Below are 17789 nucleotides of genomic sequence, written 5' to 3' on the forward strand. Positions count from 1 at the left end.
TCTGTTGGTCAGTATATGACACCATAGCCTTCATGTCCTCTGGCATCAATAAGACTTTGTACCCAACAACAGATATTTATCACATGGCCTGATGAAGTCTCTCCTATTGTGAAGAATGACAGATGCATTTTATAACTGCATGAACATTTATTTAGGCCAGTGGGATCAGATCAGAGTAAACATGACTACATCTTGCAAAAATTAAGAGAAGTTGCCAGACCTCTCCAAGAATCAAAAAAGTGGACCCTGCTGATAGAGATGGAGGACCTCACTGTCCTTGCCAACTTTCCACATATGATACACAGAAAGTAAACATTATGGTATTCAGTACTGAAGAGGAGGTTTTGGGCAGGAAACCTGATACTCAGAATACCATGGCAGTATCATCTTATTTTTCACAGACCTTGTTTTTCAAAAATCACCAGTGCCACATTTTACAGCAGTCATTAAATAACATACATAACATTCATACAAAATTCTTATCCCTGTTTCGATCCCCCTTTCCCTCGCCACGTCCACAGAATTGGTTGGAAGTTTTCCAAACTTACCCGAGTCATATTTTTAGCTGCTTTACACCTCAGCATCTTCAACATTTTGTCTAACCGACTGCTAATGTACGGAAGAAATAAATGGTACATAGACAAACTGTCAGAAGCGTAATACTTTACTGACTTTTCTTTTGAGGTGCAGCAAAGAGATGATCACATGTGTAGAGAAGCACACTTTTACATTAATTATGGAATCCCAAAAGTGACAAAATGCACTCATATTTACTTATACTGTAGCAACTTCAAGACAATAGAGAAAGAAAGGTAACCAAATCAACTGTTTGTACAAGCACACGTTTCTAGTCCTGCCTGGTTGTCCTGTAATATTTTTTGCTTTACTGTCAGCAATGCCAAGGAGATGGGACACAGATGAAATAAAAGCAGCTGAGAAACATCTCATGAAGTACATCAGCATTTGCAAAACATCCATGTGGCTCAGGTTTGGTCTCCCAGTGGTCTGGATCAAAGGGATCTCTATCATATTTTTTTCACCAGCAAAGTGCTGGGCTGGTCCCACTTCCTGTAAAATAGCAAACCTTTTAAGAACAGATCAGCATTTTCACTGGACAAAGTTCAAAGGCCAGGGTCTGTCATGGTTGGGGGTTGTGTTAGTGTCCCTCACGAAGGTAGTTTACACTTCTGTGATGGCAGCATTAATACACAAAAGTAAATTTACGTTTAGAGCAACATGTGCTGCCTTCAAGACGACCAGGGATGTCCCTGCATTTTTTAAATAAACACTGCAAAAACTCATGCTGCACACACTACAAGACATGTCTGCAGAAGGGTACAGGTACCAGACTGGCCTGCCTGCAGTTTTGAGCTGTCTTCAATAGAGAATGTGTGCACAATTTTGAAACAAAAAAATGCATCAGTGACAACCCCGTTCTGTTGCACATCTTAACACGTGTTTGCAGGAAGAATGAGACAAAATTAAACCTGAAACATTTCATCACTGTATTTTCAGTGGCAAAACATCTTTTAAGTGGTAAAAAGGAATGGCAACATTACAAAGTGGTAAATACTTTACTGTCACAACTTAATTTGGAATGTGTTTCAGGTCTGAAATGAATGAATTTATAATAACAAATTAATTTAAGTTAACCAGACAAATCATGAACTATCTTGGGTTCATGCTGTCTGCAATGATATAAAAGTCTAAACAAATGCAGTAAATGCAACGTTTTTTTATTTGAAGTTTCTATACTGTCTCGTCTTTTTCTTTTTTGGGGTTATATGTAATTCATTTTGATTGATTTAGTAATGAGTGGAAAAAAAACTTCAGTAATTAGGAGGAGTGTCCACATACTTTTGACCAAACTGTGTTTATTATTTATAAGGTGATGTCTCCATCTACTGGTTATGACTTTAATATGTAACTTATACTCTCCAGTCCAATATACAGTAGTTCTCCCAAAAACCATGCTAATATGCTGCACCCATCGTTGTGACTGATCACGTGACTCGGGGCTTATTATTGATGTGACGCAATCGCGGCTGTGTTAGAACTCTGATGACGTCACAGAGAGCTGCACTGCATGACCTGAGCGCGAGGTGAATCAGAGCTTCATTTCTTCTTACTGTGGAGTAACACAAAGCAGAGAGATGTGAGTGCAGCTTATTCTTTATTTATTTATCTCTCTATTCATCTATTTATTCATACTCATCATTCATTCTTTATATTTTACCATCTATAGAAGATGTAATATGTATAGAATGGTAAGGGGCCGTGGCTATTTGCATTATAAACACTGATTTAGACAGCACTACACCACTGCACAGCACCTTTAAAGCTAGATGGGTGTGGAGACTTTTTACACTATTGAGGTTTGATTAAAAAAGCTCTATTATGAAATTAAACATAATGTTGTTTCTTTTCTACTTCCAGATGCCTCGAGTGAACAAAGTGGACGTTGTCCAGTCAAAGGTTCCTGATCTCCAGGAGCCTTCACTACAATACTTCAGGGGAGAATTAGGAGAAAGTGTAAGCACCAAAACAAGTTTTACTCTCGGCTCTAATCATGACACTCAGTTATTAAATCAGTAAATAGATTAGACACTTTGGATTCCACACTTGAATGTGAGATCATGTTTGGTAAGTAATATTACAGTGTTTTTATCTTTGGTTCTTCCCATAGCTGTTTGTGAAATCGGCAGAATTCGACTCGTCGGACAAAGACATGGAAATAACGTGTGGATCCTACAACTGCCTCCACGATCCACACTTAAAGAACTTCTTTAACCAGCCACAAAGGAAAAAGCATCTGCTCAAACAGGGTCTCATCATTCAGGACGATCAGGTACACACATTAGAACAGAAACCAACAAGAACTGAACATTTCACACCTTTAACATGTCAGAAGGTCTACTGGCACCTCTGATCTAGCGCTGTATTACTTTTAGGTGCTGTGCTCGGTGAAAGATCTAGTTCAGTACATGCGGTACATAAGAAGAGTGCTGATGAGCTGGAACAAACTTCACCAACAAGAGCAGGTAACATGAAGCCTGAAGTATTTCCACCACCATCATCAAAACCCCTTTCAGCAACTGTCTGAGGAGGATTTAAACCCAGTCAGAAAGATCTGCTCTGAATACTGATGTGTTCAGATTCAGTATAAGCTCCTCACTACACTCATGAAACTACAGTAAAATACATTAGTGTGAAAGTGTGGGTGGTGCCTACAGCACTAACAAATGATCACTTCTGGTTACAGAAGCAGCTACTGAAGAAGTTCATGGTGCTGAAACTCAATGGTGGAGTTCCTGAGAACATCAGTGCTGCTCACATGAAAGAGTGGCTCATCTATAGAGAGAGAAGCACCTTCAGGAACATGTGAGTCTTTATGGCTTCCCAGTTTCACCTCCATCATGTATTAAATCTCTCACTCATTTATTCATATTGACATTTTCAATGATGTTTGTTTTTCTATGTAAAGCTTCAAGAAAAATGTAAAACAAGGCAGCAATTCAAGCTATGCTGAAAAGGTGAGAAAATACTTTTACTACACTTTAATGAGAATGGTGTTGGACAGGATTATTTCAATACAAACATTATATAAAATATGTGCTTAGGCCTGGGAGGTAAATCAGAGGATCGAGCTGGAGGAAATGGAGAAAAAAATTCTCAGAGAGCTCAGTGTAGAACGTCGAATCCCACAAAGACCAGTGGACGTTCCTTCTAAACTGGAAAATGTACAAAAAATATTTGTACTGCCCTGTTCGTCTGGCTCGACCATTTCACCTGCTGATGACCAGGCCGAGGGAACCCTGCTGGCTCAGGACTCAACACTAGAGAATTCACCCACTGAGAACTCAATCCAGTAAGTTCTTTAAACAGTGAATAAAAGCTCTGATATTTTATGTGTTTGACTAAAATTCTTCATTGTTGGTTTTCATGTGACAGGAAATTTAGTCAATCAGCTGATGGAGCTGCTGCAAGTATGTTGGTGAGTTTATCATCATTTTATTCAGATACGTCTACAGTATCTTCAGGATTGTAATTAGAACAGGTCTTACTACAGATCAGATGAATTGCTCTGAAAACCTTAACTTAAGATCTAATTTTAACATTTCATGTTTTCTCTGTACTTTAGATGAAGGTGGAGGATCTGAAGCAGTTTGTTAGTGGGATCAAAACCACTACAGTGATGGAAGTACAAGAAAATCAGCTTCCCGCTCTGGTGGAATTTGTTCATCCTACACAGTCCACCAGTGTGGATCTTCCAGACTTGGTCTTGAGTCAGAATCTTACAAAATCACCAAGCTCAGGGATTAAATCGGACAGTTCTGGGGGTTTTGAGAGCTCTGTAGTAATGAGCTCCTCTGATGAATCAGTGAATACACCCCCCTTACTCTCGACGGCTGAGAAGTTGGTGCTGGAGGTGCTGTACTGTTCTGCATCTCTGATCAAATGTCAGCAGGAAGAGAGCAATGACAAGGCTGATGATTTTGAGAACCTGGACTTGGATGTTCAACTTCCAAGTCCGTCACCGTCTTCTGTCTCCTCTGTTGAAGTTATCAGAGAGAGGAATGTTATTACACCAGTGGAAGAACCAGAAACTAGTTTTCAGTTCTCCAACACAGAGGAACCCGAGGTCACCTTTCTGGGATTTAGACCTCAGAGAACGTGCCAGTCTCGGACCAGCCCAACTAGCCAACATGTACAGATAGAAAACATGAGTGAAGATATTGTCGGATACACCCTGGACATGGTGATATCAGTTCTTGCAAGTGAAGGACTTTTGTCACTACAGGAAACATCAGATATGTCTGATGTATCTTCACCAGAGAATTATATAGAATCAGACATGTTTGCAAGTTGTGGCACCACAGATGAAAGCCAGAGTCCGACCCAGTGCTCATGCTCAGATTCTGGTTCCCAGCTGAGCTTACAATCAAAAAAGGTAGTAAGTGAAACTCTGGTGGGAATCCAAAGGAAATTATCAGACCAGTCTTTAACTGAAATCATCTCACCAGATAACAGTGATGCCATCAGTGACCTTATCAGTGGCATCCTAAGGCAGATCCAGGAATCACCCAGCCTGGATGCCAGTGAGCTAATCTCCTCCAGCTCTTCAGAAAGCAGCTTCATTTCACTCTCACATGATTGTAAAGCTCAGTCTGGTTCTGAGATCATGGGGGATAAATTAGTAATGAAGAACATCCAGCCACACATTGGTACCATCAGCAAGGCTCAAAGGAAACCTTCAGATGTGAATGGAGATGTTATCAACTCTCTGGTTCTAGAGGTTTTGGGATCTGCTCTGTTTGAAAACCCTTCAGAGAAAACGTCACACCTTGATGCTCTGAACAGAGACCAGACTGTCAGATTGGTAAAATCTTCAGATAATACTGCAGAGAGACCCTGCCATCAGAGGCCAAAGTCCTGCCCGTTATTAAAGAAGGACAGTACTAGTAATGCTGCAGGGGCTTCTGCCAGCCAAACACCTGAAAACCCAACTGGTGAGTAAAAGTTTGAGATGAGGTTCTGTTTAAAATTTATTGTCAAAGTTCATGTAGTTTCATTTTAACATTCATTCTTTGTTTCTTTGATTTAAAGGCAAGAAACAAAAGAAGAAGAAAAGTGTTCGTTCTTTATTCATGATGGCCTGGAAAGTGGTGAAACGGACCTTCACCAGAAGATCCAACAAGATAGCTCCAATCTAATCGTCCACCATTTATTTTACCACCAGCCAAAACTGAGCAGAATTATACACTCCTTAGCTAGATCATTATCAGGGACATGTCTTGGGTCCTCGCTTAGAGAGACCTGAAGAACCACGTTCCACCAGGAAGACTTCATTGTTGTTAGACTTTTAAGGAAGGTCACCTTCCTTCTTTGGTAACCAACTTTTATCTGGCACTACTGTGATCTGTGCCATGTTGGTCACTTTTGATTATCATGAATGGTCAGTCTTGTTCCTTTCTCCACTTTGATTCTCAGTCATGAGCTCCATTATCGAGAGCTCTGCTCTGAGTTTTCTTTGGTAACATTTAGTTGAGGTATTTCTGCTGTCCCACAGTCTTACTTGGTACCATCTTGGCTGGGCAGCATCTGTTGTTCCTGGTCTTTCTGAGTACTTTCGATTGCTGAAAGGTTATTTCACTCAACATGTACCTGTTCAGCATTGCTTACATTCTCACCTGTGGAACTGTAGTTCTGAAAGATTCATTTACCTTCACAAGGAGCAGAAAATCCCTCAAACATCCCAGGATTGCAGGATTTCATGGTGACTATTCTGGTGAAGTTTCCTCTGAAGAACAGGAAGAAGACATCACACCTGCTTCTCTGAAAAACCTCACCAAGTTATGTCCAGAGTGATGATCTAGCTAGGAGTGTTAATATGCTCATATCTACAAGCCTCATGACCAAGCACACATCTGTACCAGCTGTGTTTCTTTTTCAATATAAAAACAACACAGGACTCGGAGTGCCAGCCAGAAGAGGATGGATGCTGCTTAATTTTGCTGGACACTCTAGGCTTTATTCTCTGTACATTTTAACAAATAAAAATTCAAAACTGATCCTGGGTGCAAAAATGGTTTTTGTTTGAGGTCTCCATCAGTTTGAAAATGTTGATTGTTTAAGAGGTAACACAGTAACACAGGAGGAACAGTCCAGCAGTGGATCAAAACTAGATCCAGTTAGGATCCTGGTACTTGTTCATGTAAAACAAAGAGTCTGTGTGTCTTCATAGCATTCATGACCAGCCAGGAACTACACCTGATATAACCGATTATATGAAGATCAAAACCAACTGATAACACATGGGTAAAATCAGCTGAAATATGTGTCTGCTCAGTATGTAAACCTGCAGCCACCTCGACCCTAAGTGGACGAGACTGATTCTCAAGAATGAAAGATGTGATTATGTAATGCAGGTTTTCTGCTCTCAGCACACCTGATTTATCTTAAATAGAGTTTCATGTCATTTTTACACTGGTCATCAACAATGCACTGCATTTTTATTGGTGTTTTCTAGATTAAATTATTTCATTACATTAATAAATAACCCTAGTTACGACTGTAACTGTGGTTATGTGAGTAGTGGATGACCGCCAGGGCGGTACTTACGTAGTGGTTGATCCCGCGCGCGTGCGCTCCAGACCGAGATAATTGTATACCAAATTAGTCACACGTGACCCCTGCAGTGATGTCACTTATAATATATACACCTGTGACTCGCTGCAGACTTCCTCAGGAACCTGGAACGTCTCGCATACTTCGAGTGACCAGGAACCCTGGTACTTACGGTACTTAAGTAGTGGATGATTTATGCCCACGCCGTCACGAGGAGTGCTTCAACTTCCACTCGTGGTAAGGGACAGGACAGCCGGTGCCAAGCTAGATGAGGCTGCAACATTCACATTATAAAAGCATGAAAACGTACATGGCGAAGACCAAGTGGCCGCCGCACAGACCTCCGCAATGGGGACCCCTCTTAAAGCGGCCCAAGATGTGGAAACTCTTCAGACAGAGTGACCAGATGACCATGCGGGTAAAGGACGCCTGGAGCCAGACTGATCGCTATATGCCACTAGACTAATGGACTGGTTGATAAATTCTGTCCTGTGTATTTTCAGAAGAAAAGCTGGATTTGGTCTCAAGGTAACAGATGCAACATCCAGGCCCCACCTGAGACACTCGGGGCTAACTGAAAACGCATGCAACTCGCAAACATGCTTTGCTGTAACAATAGCAAGCAAAAATGCTAATTTTAGGGACAACCACTTGAGACCAACCTGGTCCAGAGGCTCAAACTGAGCATTACAAATATATTCAAGCACCTTTGAAGAAGGCCACAACAAGCTTGTGTGAGTCTAGAGATGCACCGTTATTCAAGGTCAACCGGCTCGACAGAGCAGCCACGTAGATCTTCAGGGTGGATGAAGACCTCCCTGAGTCCAGCAACACTTGTAAAAACAAAAGCACTGTTTCCACTGAACAGGAAAGAGGGTCAACCAACTGTTCCGTGCACCAGTTCACAAATTACTGCCACCTGCTATCATACAAAGCTCGAGTAGATGCTGCTCTAGCATTCAGGACAGTATTTTGCACTCTCAGAAGACATGAGGAGAGTTCATTGTTGGCCCTAAGGGCCAGAGCCACAGTTGGAGAAATTCTGGTCGTGAACACCACACTTGACCCTTCAGTTGTGAGAGGAGGTCTTTTCTTAGGGGGAGCCTCCTCGGAGTACCCCGAAGTAAAGACAGTAGCCAGGGAAAACCATGGTTGTCTTGGCCATCAAGGGGCTACCAGAAGAACCTTGTGACCCTCCTCCTGAACTTTGCCCAACAGTGCCGGCAGGAGAGGGAGCGGAGGGAACGCAAACAGCAATTCCCTCGGCCAGTCGTGAGCTAATGCATCCTGACCGAGTGGGCTGTCCTGCTGGTGATCTGAGAACCATAATGGACAATGAGTTGTGTCCGATGAAGCGAACAGATCCACCCGTGCCTGGCCAGACTTCTCCCATATTAGATGAACCATCTCTGGGTGAAGTCTCTAATGACTGGGGCTCAGAGGCTGCCTTGAGAGGGCGTCCACTGTCCTGTTGGCCGCCCCTGCTAGGTGAACAGCCTGCAGAGAAAGGAACTTTGGATGCGCCCATGTCCACAGCTCCTTTGCCATATTCAAGAGAGCTTGGGACCTGGTGCCACGAGAACCTTAAGAACGACACTCTCATGCCGAGTTTCAGGCGGCGCACACAAGACAGGATTGCACACAAGTCTAACAACAATGAAGTCTTCCTGGTGGAACGTGGTTCTTCAGGTCTCTCTAAGCGAGGACCCAAGACATGTCCCTGATAATGATCTAGCTAAGGAGTGTATAATTCTGCTCAGTTTTGGCTGGTGGTAAAATAAATGGTGGACGATTAGATTGGAGCTATCTTGTTGGATCTTCTGGTGAAGGTCCGTTTCACCACTTTCCAGGCCATCATGAATAAAGAACGAACACTTTTCTTCTTCTTTTGTTTCTTGCCTTTAAATCAAAGAATCAAAGAATGAATGTTAAAATGAAACTACATGAAATTTGACAATAAATTTTAAACAGAACCTCATGTCAAACTTTTACTCACCAGTTGGGTTTTCAGGTGTTTGGCTGGCAGAAGCCCCTGCAGCATTACAAGTACTGTCCTTCTTTAATAACGGGCAGGACTTTGGCCTCTGATGGCAGGGTCTCTCTGGTCCTGCAGTATTATCTGAAGATTTTACCAATCTGACAGTCTGGTCTCTGTTCAGAGCATCAAGGTGTGACGTTATCTCTGAAGGGTTTTCAGAAATAACCCGAAGGGTAGAACTTTGAACTGGAACACCCGGGCTATAATTGCACACTGTAGGAACCGTCTGTGTTCTGGTGCTATCGGAACGGTCCGTGTACCTTTGGTCATTCCTTTTTTAATTCAAATCCCAAAGTTGAAGAAAACGAGCCGTTTTTCGTTTATCGTTTCAAAAACCAATATTGAAAAACGAGAAAACAGGTGTTAATCGTTTTTCATTTTAAGATCAAAAATCAAATAAAAAAACGGCTCGTATTTGAATTTTCCAAAATCAACATTTTCTATCAGTTCAACTGGAAATAAACACACGAGTGCGTATTTACTTAATATATAGAGAGTGTAAATCAAGTACAAGTGTTAAAAAAGTAATAATAACGTAACAACGTGTCTCCTGTTGTTCTGACTTTTGTGTTTGTATATTTGACGTGCAGATATTTGCTCTATTTGCAAATCTTTAAACATTGAACAAAACCCCCTGAAATTCTTGCTTTCAGCTCTGTGCAAAATATTGGCGCTACTAACAAGAAAAAAACAGTTCATCTTATACAGCAGTTCTTTTAATATGATGTTAATGACATACGGATTAGTTACCTCCCGTGGTTTAAAGGTTTCCACTTTGTGGATTTGTGTAGCTGGTTTATTGAGCATGCATCAAAAGCCTAAAAGTTGTTGTTTTCGACAAGGATGGGATTCGAATCCATGCGTGTAGAGCACAATGGATTAACAGTCCACCACCTTAACCACTCGGCCACCTCGTCCTTGGCTAATGTGTTAGATCACCCTTGATTACATAAGTAATCAGATGCAAATAGCTCAGCAGTTCAAGCTGACGTGTTGATCAGTCAGACCAGAAACGCACGAGAGCCGGCAGGAATGCTCCTGGTCCGATTGCAGATGCGTCATTTGAATTTGAGCGTGGCAGAAGGCGCTTCAGAGGGCTGGATTGGCCTGAAATCAGTTGGAAAGAGGCAACACAGACATCCTAAATTGCTACTCGTACGGCCGTTTGCTTTTCCACACATGGTCAATAGGCTGCAATGTTTTCAATTTCAAAGACTGAGGACATTTGAGAGAGCTTTAAAAAGTGCTTTTGCTTCGACGAGGATGGGATTCGAACCCATGCGTGCAGAGCACAACGGATTAGCAGTCCATCGCCTTAACCACTCGGCCACCTCGTCTCAGCCTGCTCGGTAATATGTGTTTCTGGGCCGATTGGTCAGATTGATCAACCCAGGCGGCTTGAACAGCTACGCTCCCTTTTGAGAAGTATTTTAGGTATTTACCAGAATGTGCTCGCATGCTGCATTAGTGCATCATTAAAGACAGTTTTAAAGAGAACTCAAATAAAATGGTACTCTGGAACTTTCTGCACTTCAGTCTTTTACAAATCTACAAAATCCTGAATCCCTTGTAATTTTTTAAGAGCATCTCTAACATGAACGGCAAAGTCACAGTGCAAGAATAAAGACACAAAGACACAAGCCGCCTGGGTTGATCAATCTGACCGATCGGCCCAGAAACGTATTTCACCATTCAGTATGAGATGAGGTGGCTGAGTGGTTAAGGTGATGGACTGCTAATCCATTGTGCTCTGCACGCGAGGGTTCATATCCCATCGAAGTACAAGCACTTTTAAAAGCTCTCTTGAATGACCTCCGTTTGCTTTTTAAAACATCGCCGCCTATTGACTACACGAGGAAGAACAAACAGGCGTGAGGAGAAGCAATTCAGTACGTCTGTGTTACCTATTTTCACCTGTTTTCAATCCAGCCTTCTGCCACACTCGATTACAAAAGGAAATAGTTTAGAGGAGCATTCCTCCTAGCTTGACCAGACGAGGTGGCCGAGTTGTGCTCTGCACGTGTAGGTTCAAATCCCATCCTCGTTGAAGTTCAGCCCTTTTAACATCAAGCTAAACTCTGACGCACTTGCTTTCAGGTTTGATAATTAAGCTCTCACCTTTAAATCATATTGGTACTACTCACACACGCTCCCATTTAAGAAATATCTGGATATTTACCAGAATGTGTGGGCACGCTGCATTAGTGCATTATTTGTTGACAGCCGGTTTTAAAGAGAACTAAAATAAAATGAGCTCTCTGCTCTTTAGTCTTTTACAAATCTTAAAAAAGGTGATGGACTGCTAATCCATTGTGCTCTTCGAGGTGAAAGCACTTTTAAAAGCGCACTCAAATGTCCTCAGTCTGCTTTGAAAACATTGCAGCCTCTTGACCATGTGTGGAAAAGCAAACGGCTGTAAGAGTAGCAATTTAAAACGTCTGTGTTGGCTCTCTCCACCCCAAATGACACATCTGCAATTGGACCAGAAAAGCATTCCACTGGACATGACCAGACGAGGTGGCCGAGTGGTTAAGGCGATGGACTGCTAATCCATTGTGCTCTGCACGCGTGGGTTCGAATCCCATCCTCGTCGAACTAAAGCACTTTTAAAAGCTCAGTACGTTTGTGTTACCATTTTCACCTGTTTTCAGGCCGATCCAGCCTTCTGAAGAGCCTTCTGCCACACTCAATTACAAAAAAAAACACCTGCGCTCAGATCAGAGGAGGATTCCTATTTCTATTTGGTGTTACAGAGTCGTGTTTTTTTTCTGGTGAGTGGTGCCAATATTTTGCACAGAGCTGAAAGCAAGAGTTTCAAGGGATTTGTTCAATGTTTAAAGGTGTTGTTGTCGACGAGGATGGGATTCGAACCCACGCGTGCAGAGCACAATGGATTAGCAGTCCATCACCTTAACCACTCGGCCACCTCGTCCCATCCGGCCAAACCAGACCAGACCTTTAAACAGACCATTGAACAATACCCCTGAAACTCTTGCTTTCAGCTCTGTGCAAAATATTGGCACCACTCACCAGAAGAAAACACAACTGTAACACCAAATAGAAACAGGTCATTTAATACAGCCGTTCTTTTAAAATAATGTTAATGCAATACAGATCGGTAAAAAAAAAGTTTTCTAAAACGTGTCTTTGTGTTTTTATTTTTGCACTGTGACTTTGCTGTTCATGTTAGAGATGTGTCCTCTGGTACATTCCAGGTCCGTGTACCTTTGGTCATTTGTTTTTCACTTCAAATCCCAAAGTTGAAAAACAAGAAAACGAGCCGTTTTTCTTTTATCGTTTCAAAACCAATATTGAAAAACGGGAAAACAGGGAGTGCACTGACATGCACGTATTTACTTAATATATAGAGAGTGTAAATCAAGCACAAGTGTTAAAAAAGTAATAATAACGTAACGACGCGTCTCCTGTTGTTCTGACTTTTGCTCAGACATGAGCTTTTTGAGTTGTGTCCGATGAAGCGAACAGATCCACCCGTGCCTGGCCAGACTTCTCCCATATTAGATGAACCATCTCTGGGTGAAGTCTCTAATGACTGGGGCTCAGAGGCTGCCTTGAGAGGGCGTCCACTGTCCTGTTGGCCGCCCCTGCTAGGTGAACAGCCTGCAGAGAAAGGAACTTTGCATGCGCCCATGTCCACAGCTCCTTTGCCATATTCAAGAGAGCTTGGGACCTGGTGCCACCATAATGGTTTATGTGATAAACTGTGCTCAGGTTGTCTGTGCGTACCAACACATGTCTGCTGTGCAAACTAGGAAGAAAGAATTTCAAGGCAAGTTTCACAGCACATAGCTCTTGAAAGTTGATGTGTTCCCGAGCTTGGTTCGCTGACCAAGTGCCCTGAACCTAAGCCGACGCATCTGTCGTCACCTGCGTGTGGGTATTTGCCCCGTGTTCACCCCTGACAAGATGAACTTTGTAGAGCGCCATGGTTTGAGAGCTTTCAGACACTCTTCTGAAACATGGATCAACACACGCCTGTGGCGTACCGGATCCAATTTGAGAGAAGTGAGCCATATTTGAAAAGGCCTCATGTGTAGTTTTCCCAACGTAATAACCTGTGCAGCCCCCGTAAGGAGGCCCTGGAGGTGCAGTAGCCTTAAGGATGACACTCTCATGCCGAGTTTCTGGCGGCGCACACGAGACAGGATTGCTCGTGTGTGGGTTCTGGAAAGCGAGGCTGTCATTGACAGGGAGTCTAGCAACATGCCAACAAACTGGATCTTCTGGACTGGGAAGATGCTCTTCTCCCAATTTACTGCCAGGCCGAGTGCCTGGATGTGACTCAGCAGCCGCTGTGTGTCCGCAAGTGCCTGTGTTCTTGAGGGGGCACACACAAGCCAATCGTCTAGATAAGGGAGGATTTTTAATCCTTGCTCCATGAGGGGTGCCAGAGCTGCCTGCATGCACTTAGAAAATGTTGTTGGTGCCAGAGATAACCTGAAGGGTAAAACTTTGAACTGGAACACCCGGCCTTTAATTGCACACCGTAGGAACCGTCTGTGTTCTGGTGCTATCGGAACGGTCCATGTACCTTTGGTCATTCCTTTTTTAATTCAAATCCCAAAGTTAAAGAAAACGAGCCGTTTTTCGTTTATCGTTTCAAAAACCAATATTGAAAAACGGGAAAACAGGGCGTTAATCGTTTTTCATTTTGAGATCAAAAATCAAATAACAAACAAGCAGAAATTAAAAAAACGGCTCGTATTTGAATTTTCCAAAATCAACATTTTCTATCAGTTCAACTGGAAATAAACACACGAGTGCGTGCATGCGCTGACGTGCACGTATTTACTTAATATATAGAGAGTGTAAGTCAAGCACAAGTGTTAAAAAAGTAATAATAACGTAACGACGCGTCTCCTGTTGTTCTGACTTTTGTGTTTGTATATTTGACGTGCAGATATTTGCTCTATCTGCAAACTTTTAAACATTGAACAAAACCCCCTGAAATTCTTGCTTTCAGCTCTGTGCAAAATATTGGCGCTACTAACAAGAAAAAAACAGTTCATCTTATACAGCAGTTCTTTTAATATGATGTTAATGACATACGGATTAGTTACCTCCCATGGTTTAAAGGTTTCCACTTTGTGGATTTGTGTAGCTGGTTTATTGAGCATGCATCAAAAGACTAAAAGTTGTTGTTTTAGACGAGGACGGGATTCGAATACACGCATGTAGAGCACAATGGATTAACAGTACACCACCTTAACCACTCGGCCACCTCGTCCTTGGCTGATGTGTCAGATCACCTTTGATTACATAAGCAATCAGATGCAAATAGAGCAGAAGTTCAAGCTAACGTGTTGATCAGTCAGACCAGAAACGCACGAGAGCCGGCAGGAATGCTCCTGGTCCGATTGCAGATGCGTCATTTGTATTTGCGCGTGGCAGAAGGCGCTTCAGAGGGCTGGATTGGCCTGAAATCAGGTGGAAAGAGGCAACACAGACATCCTAAATTGCTACTCGTACGGCCGTTTGCTTTTCCACACATGGTCCATAGGCTGCAATGTTATCAATTTCAAAGTCTGAGGACATTTGAGAGAGCTTTAAAAAGTGCTTTTGCTTCGACGAGGATGGGATTCGAACCCATGGGTGCAGAGCACAATGGATTAGCAGTCCATCGCCTTAACCACTCGGCCACCTCGTCTCAGCCTGCTTGGTAATATGTGTTTCTGGGCCGATTGGTCAGATTGATCAACCCAGGTGGCTTGAACAGCTACGCTCCCTTTTAAGAAGTATTTGGGTATTTACCAGAATGTGCTCGCATGCTGCATTAGTGCATCATTAAATACAGTTTTAAAGAGAACTCAAATAAAATGGTACTCTGGAACTTTCTGCACTTCAGTCTTTTACAAATCTACAAAATCCTGAATCCCTTGTGATTTTTTAAGAGCATCTCTAACATGAACGGCGAAGTCACAGTGCAAGAATAAACACACAAAGACACAAGCTGCCTGGGTTGATCAATCTGACCGATCGGCCCAGAAACGTATTTCACCATACAGTATGAGATGAGGTGGCCGAGTGGTTAAGGTGATGGACTGCTAATCCATTGTGCTCTGCACGCGAGGGTTCATATCCCATCGAAGTACAAGCACTTTTAAAAGCTCTCTTGAATGACCTCCGTTTGCTTTTTAAAACATCGCTGCCTATTGACTACACGAGGAAGAACAAACAGGCGTGAGGAGAAGCAATTCAGTACGTCTGTGTTACCTATTTTCACCTGTTTTCAATCCAGCCTTCTGCCACACTCGATTACAAAAGGAAATAGTTTAGAGGAGCATTCCTCCTAGCTTGACCAGACGAGGTGGCCGAGTTGTGCTCTGCACGTGTAGGTTCAAATCCCATCCTCGTTGAAGTTCAGCCCTTTTAACATCAAGCTAAACTCTGATGCTCTTACTTTCAGGTTTGATAATTAAGCTCTCACCTTTAAAGCATATTGGTACTACTCACACACGCTCCCATTTAAGAAATATCTGGATATTTACCAGAATGTGTGGGCACGCTGCATTAGTGCATTATTTGTTGACAGCCGGTTTTAAAGAGAACTAAAATAAAATGAGCTCTCTGCTCTTTAGTCTTTTACAAATCTTAAAAAAGGTGATGGACTGCTAATCCATTGTGCTCTTTGAGGTGAAAGCACTTTTAAAAGCGCACTCAAATGTCCTCAGTCTGCTTTGAAAACATTGCAGCCTCTTGACCATGTGTGGAAAAGCAAACGGCTGTAAGAGTAGCAATTTAAAACGTCTGTGCTGGCTCTTTCCACCCCAAATGACACATCTGCAATTGGACCAGAAAAGCATTCCACTGGCCATGACCAGACGAGGTGGCCGAGTGGTTAAGGCGATGGACTGCTAATCCATTGTGCTCTGCACGCGTGGGTTCGAATCCCATCCTCGTCGAACTAAACCACTTTTAAAAGCTCTCTTGAATTAACTCGGTTTGCTTTGAAAATATCGCCGCCTATTGACCATATGAGGAAGAACAAACAGGTGAATAGGTAGCAAATCAGTACGTTTGTGTTACTCATTCTAACCTGTTTTCAGGCCAATCCAGCCTTCTGAAGAGCCTTCTGCCACACTCAATTACAAAAGGAAACACCTGCAATCAGATCAGAGGAGGATTCCTATTTCTATTTGGTGTTACAGAGTCGTGTTTTTTTTCTGGTGAGTGGTGTCAATATTTTGCACAGAGCTGAAAGCAAGAGTTTCAAGGGATTTGTTCAATGTTTAAAGGTGTTGTTGTCGACGAGGATGGGATTCGAACCCACGCGTGCAGAGCACAATGGATTAGCAGTCCATCACCTTAACCACTCGGCCACCTCTTCCCGTCCAGCCAAACCAGACCAGACCTTTAAACAGACCATTGAACAATACCCCTGAAACTCTTGCTTTCAGCTCTGTGCAAAATATTGGCACCACTCACCAGAAGAAAACACAACTGTAACACCAAATAGAAACAGGTTATTTAATACAGCCGTTTTTTTTAAATAATGTTAATGCCATACAGATCGGTAAAAAAAAAGTTTTCTAAAACGTATACGTAACACGTATTTTTGCACTGTGACTTTGCTGTTCATGTTAGAGATGTGTCCTCTGGTACATTCCAGGTCCGTGTACCTTTGGTCATTTGTTTTTCACTTCAAATCCCAAAGTTGAAAAACAAGAAAACGAGCCGTTTTTCTTTTATCGTTTCAAAACCAATATTGAAAAACGGGAAAACAGGGAGTGCACTGACATGCACGTATTTACTTAATATATAGAGAGTGTAAATCAAGCACAAGTGTTAAAAAAGTAATAATAACGTAACGACGCGTCTCCTGTTGTTCTGACTTTTGCTCAGACATGAGCTTTTTGAGTTGTGTCCGATGAAGCGAACAGATCCACCCGTGCCTGGCCAGACTTCTCCCATATTAGATGAACCATCTCTGGGTGAAGTCTCTAATGACTGGGGCTCAGAGGCTGCCTTGAGAGGGCATCCACTGTCCTGTTGGCCGCCCCTGCTAGGTGAACAGCCTGCAGAGAAAGGAACTTTGGATGCGCCCATGTCCACAGCTCCTTTGCCATATTCAAGAGAGCTTGGGACCTGGTGCCACCATAATGGTTTATGTGATAAACTGTGCTCAGGTTGTCTGTGCGTACCAACACATGTCTGCTGTGCAAACTAGGAAGAAAGAATTTCAAGGCAAGTTTCACAGCACATAGCTCTTGAAAGTTGATGTGTTCCCGAGCTTGGTTCGCTGACCAAGTGCCCTGAACCTAAGCCGACGCATCTGTCGTCACCTGCGTGTGGGTATTTGCCCCGTGTTCACCCCTGACAAGATGAACTTTGTAGAGCGCCATGGTTTGAGAGCTTTCAGACACTGTACTGATCTCTCTACGTGTTATGCTTCCGAAGCGTTAACATAGATTAAACAGCCAGCCAAACTCGTTTTAAGAGCCAGGAAGATGAACGTGCTTGTTCCTTTATTGACTCAAATCAGAGTGAAACTACAAATACAAGAGAAAATAGAAAAAAGGCTCAAAATACATTCCATAAACTCAGTAATAGCAGCAATACAAACGCGCCTGATCGGATAACATCAAAGAGTTGCCGCGATCGT

At 42.7% G+C, this 17789-nt stretch overlaps 1 protein-coding gene and 6 non-coding genes across 7 annotated transcripts; 3 read left to right on the top strand and 4 right to left on the bottom strand.

Annotated features, from left to right (window-relative positions):
- Positions 1-1818: 1818 nt before the first annotated feature.
- LOC134319093 (uncharacterized) lies at positions 1819-6572 on the top strand. Its single transcript, XM_063000091.1, has 10 exons — positions 1819-2155; positions 2437-2532; positions 2687-2848; positions 2952-3041; positions 3263-3381; positions 3485-3533; positions 3621-3868; positions 3952-3994; positions 4142-5510; positions 5608-6572. Exons 2-10 carry the CDS (start codon positions 2437-2439, stop codon positions 5712-5714), a joined length of 2283 nt encoding a protein of 760 aa, XP_062856161.1. The 5' UTR covers positions 1819-2155; the 3' UTR covers positions 5715-6572.
- A 3849-nt stretch (positions 6573-10421) lies between these two features.
- Positions 10422-10503, bottom strand: trnas-gcu (transfer RNA serine (anticodon GCU)). The gene has a single exon. It is a non-coding gene; the product is annotated as a tRNA-Ser (tRNA).
- A 1174-nt stretch (positions 10504-11677) lies between these two features.
- trnas-gcu (transfer RNA serine (anticodon GCU)) lies at positions 11678-11759 on the top strand. The gene has a single exon. It is a non-coding gene; the product is annotated as a tRNA-Ser (tRNA).
- Positions 11760-12016: 257 nt separating this feature from the next.
- On the bottom strand, positions 12017-12098 carry trnas-gcu (transfer RNA serine (anticodon GCU)). The gene has a single exon. It is a non-coding gene; the product is annotated as a tRNA-Ser (tRNA).
- Positions 12099-14752: 2654 nt separating this feature from the next.
- On the bottom strand, positions 14753-14834 carry trnas-gcu (transfer RNA serine (anticodon GCU)). The gene has a single exon. It is a non-coding gene; the product is annotated as a tRNA-Ser (tRNA).
- A 1173-nt stretch (positions 14835-16007) lies between these two features.
- trnas-gcu (transfer RNA serine (anticodon GCU)) lies at positions 16008-16089 on the top strand. The gene has a single exon. It is a non-coding gene; the product is annotated as a tRNA-Ser (tRNA).
- Positions 16090-16432: 343 nt separating this feature from the next.
- On the bottom strand, positions 16433-16514 carry trnas-gcu (transfer RNA serine (anticodon GCU)). Its single transcript has one exon. It is a non-coding gene; the product is annotated as a tRNA-Ser (tRNA).
- Positions 16515-17789: the final 1275 nt, after the last annotated feature.

This window comes from Trichomycterus rosablanca, chromosome 1 (assembly GCF_030014385.1).
Source record: "Trichomycterus rosablanca isolate fTriRos1 chromosome 1, fTriRos1.hap1, whole genome shotgun sequence".
NCBI classification, from domain to species: Eukaryota; Metazoa; Chordata; class Actinopteri; order Siluriformes; family Trichomycteridae; genus Trichomycterus; species Trichomycterus rosablanca.

What these genes read in the sequence shown, in the direction of transcription:
- LOC134319093 (XM_063000091.1), top strand. Translation starts at nt 2,437, where the DNA reads ATGCCTCGAGTGAACAAAGTGGACGTTGTCCAGTCAAAGGTTCCTGAT. An exon ending in ATTCAAGCTATGCTGAAAAG is followed by an intron (nt 3,534 to 3,620) that starts GTGAGAAAATAC and finishes ATATGTGCTTAG; the next exon opens with GCCTGGGAGGTAAATCAGAG. An exon ending in CCCACTGAGAACTCAATCCA is followed by an intron (nt 3,869 to 3,951) that starts GTAAGTTCTTTA and finishes TTCATGTGACAG; the next exon opens with GAAATTTAGTCAATCAGCTG.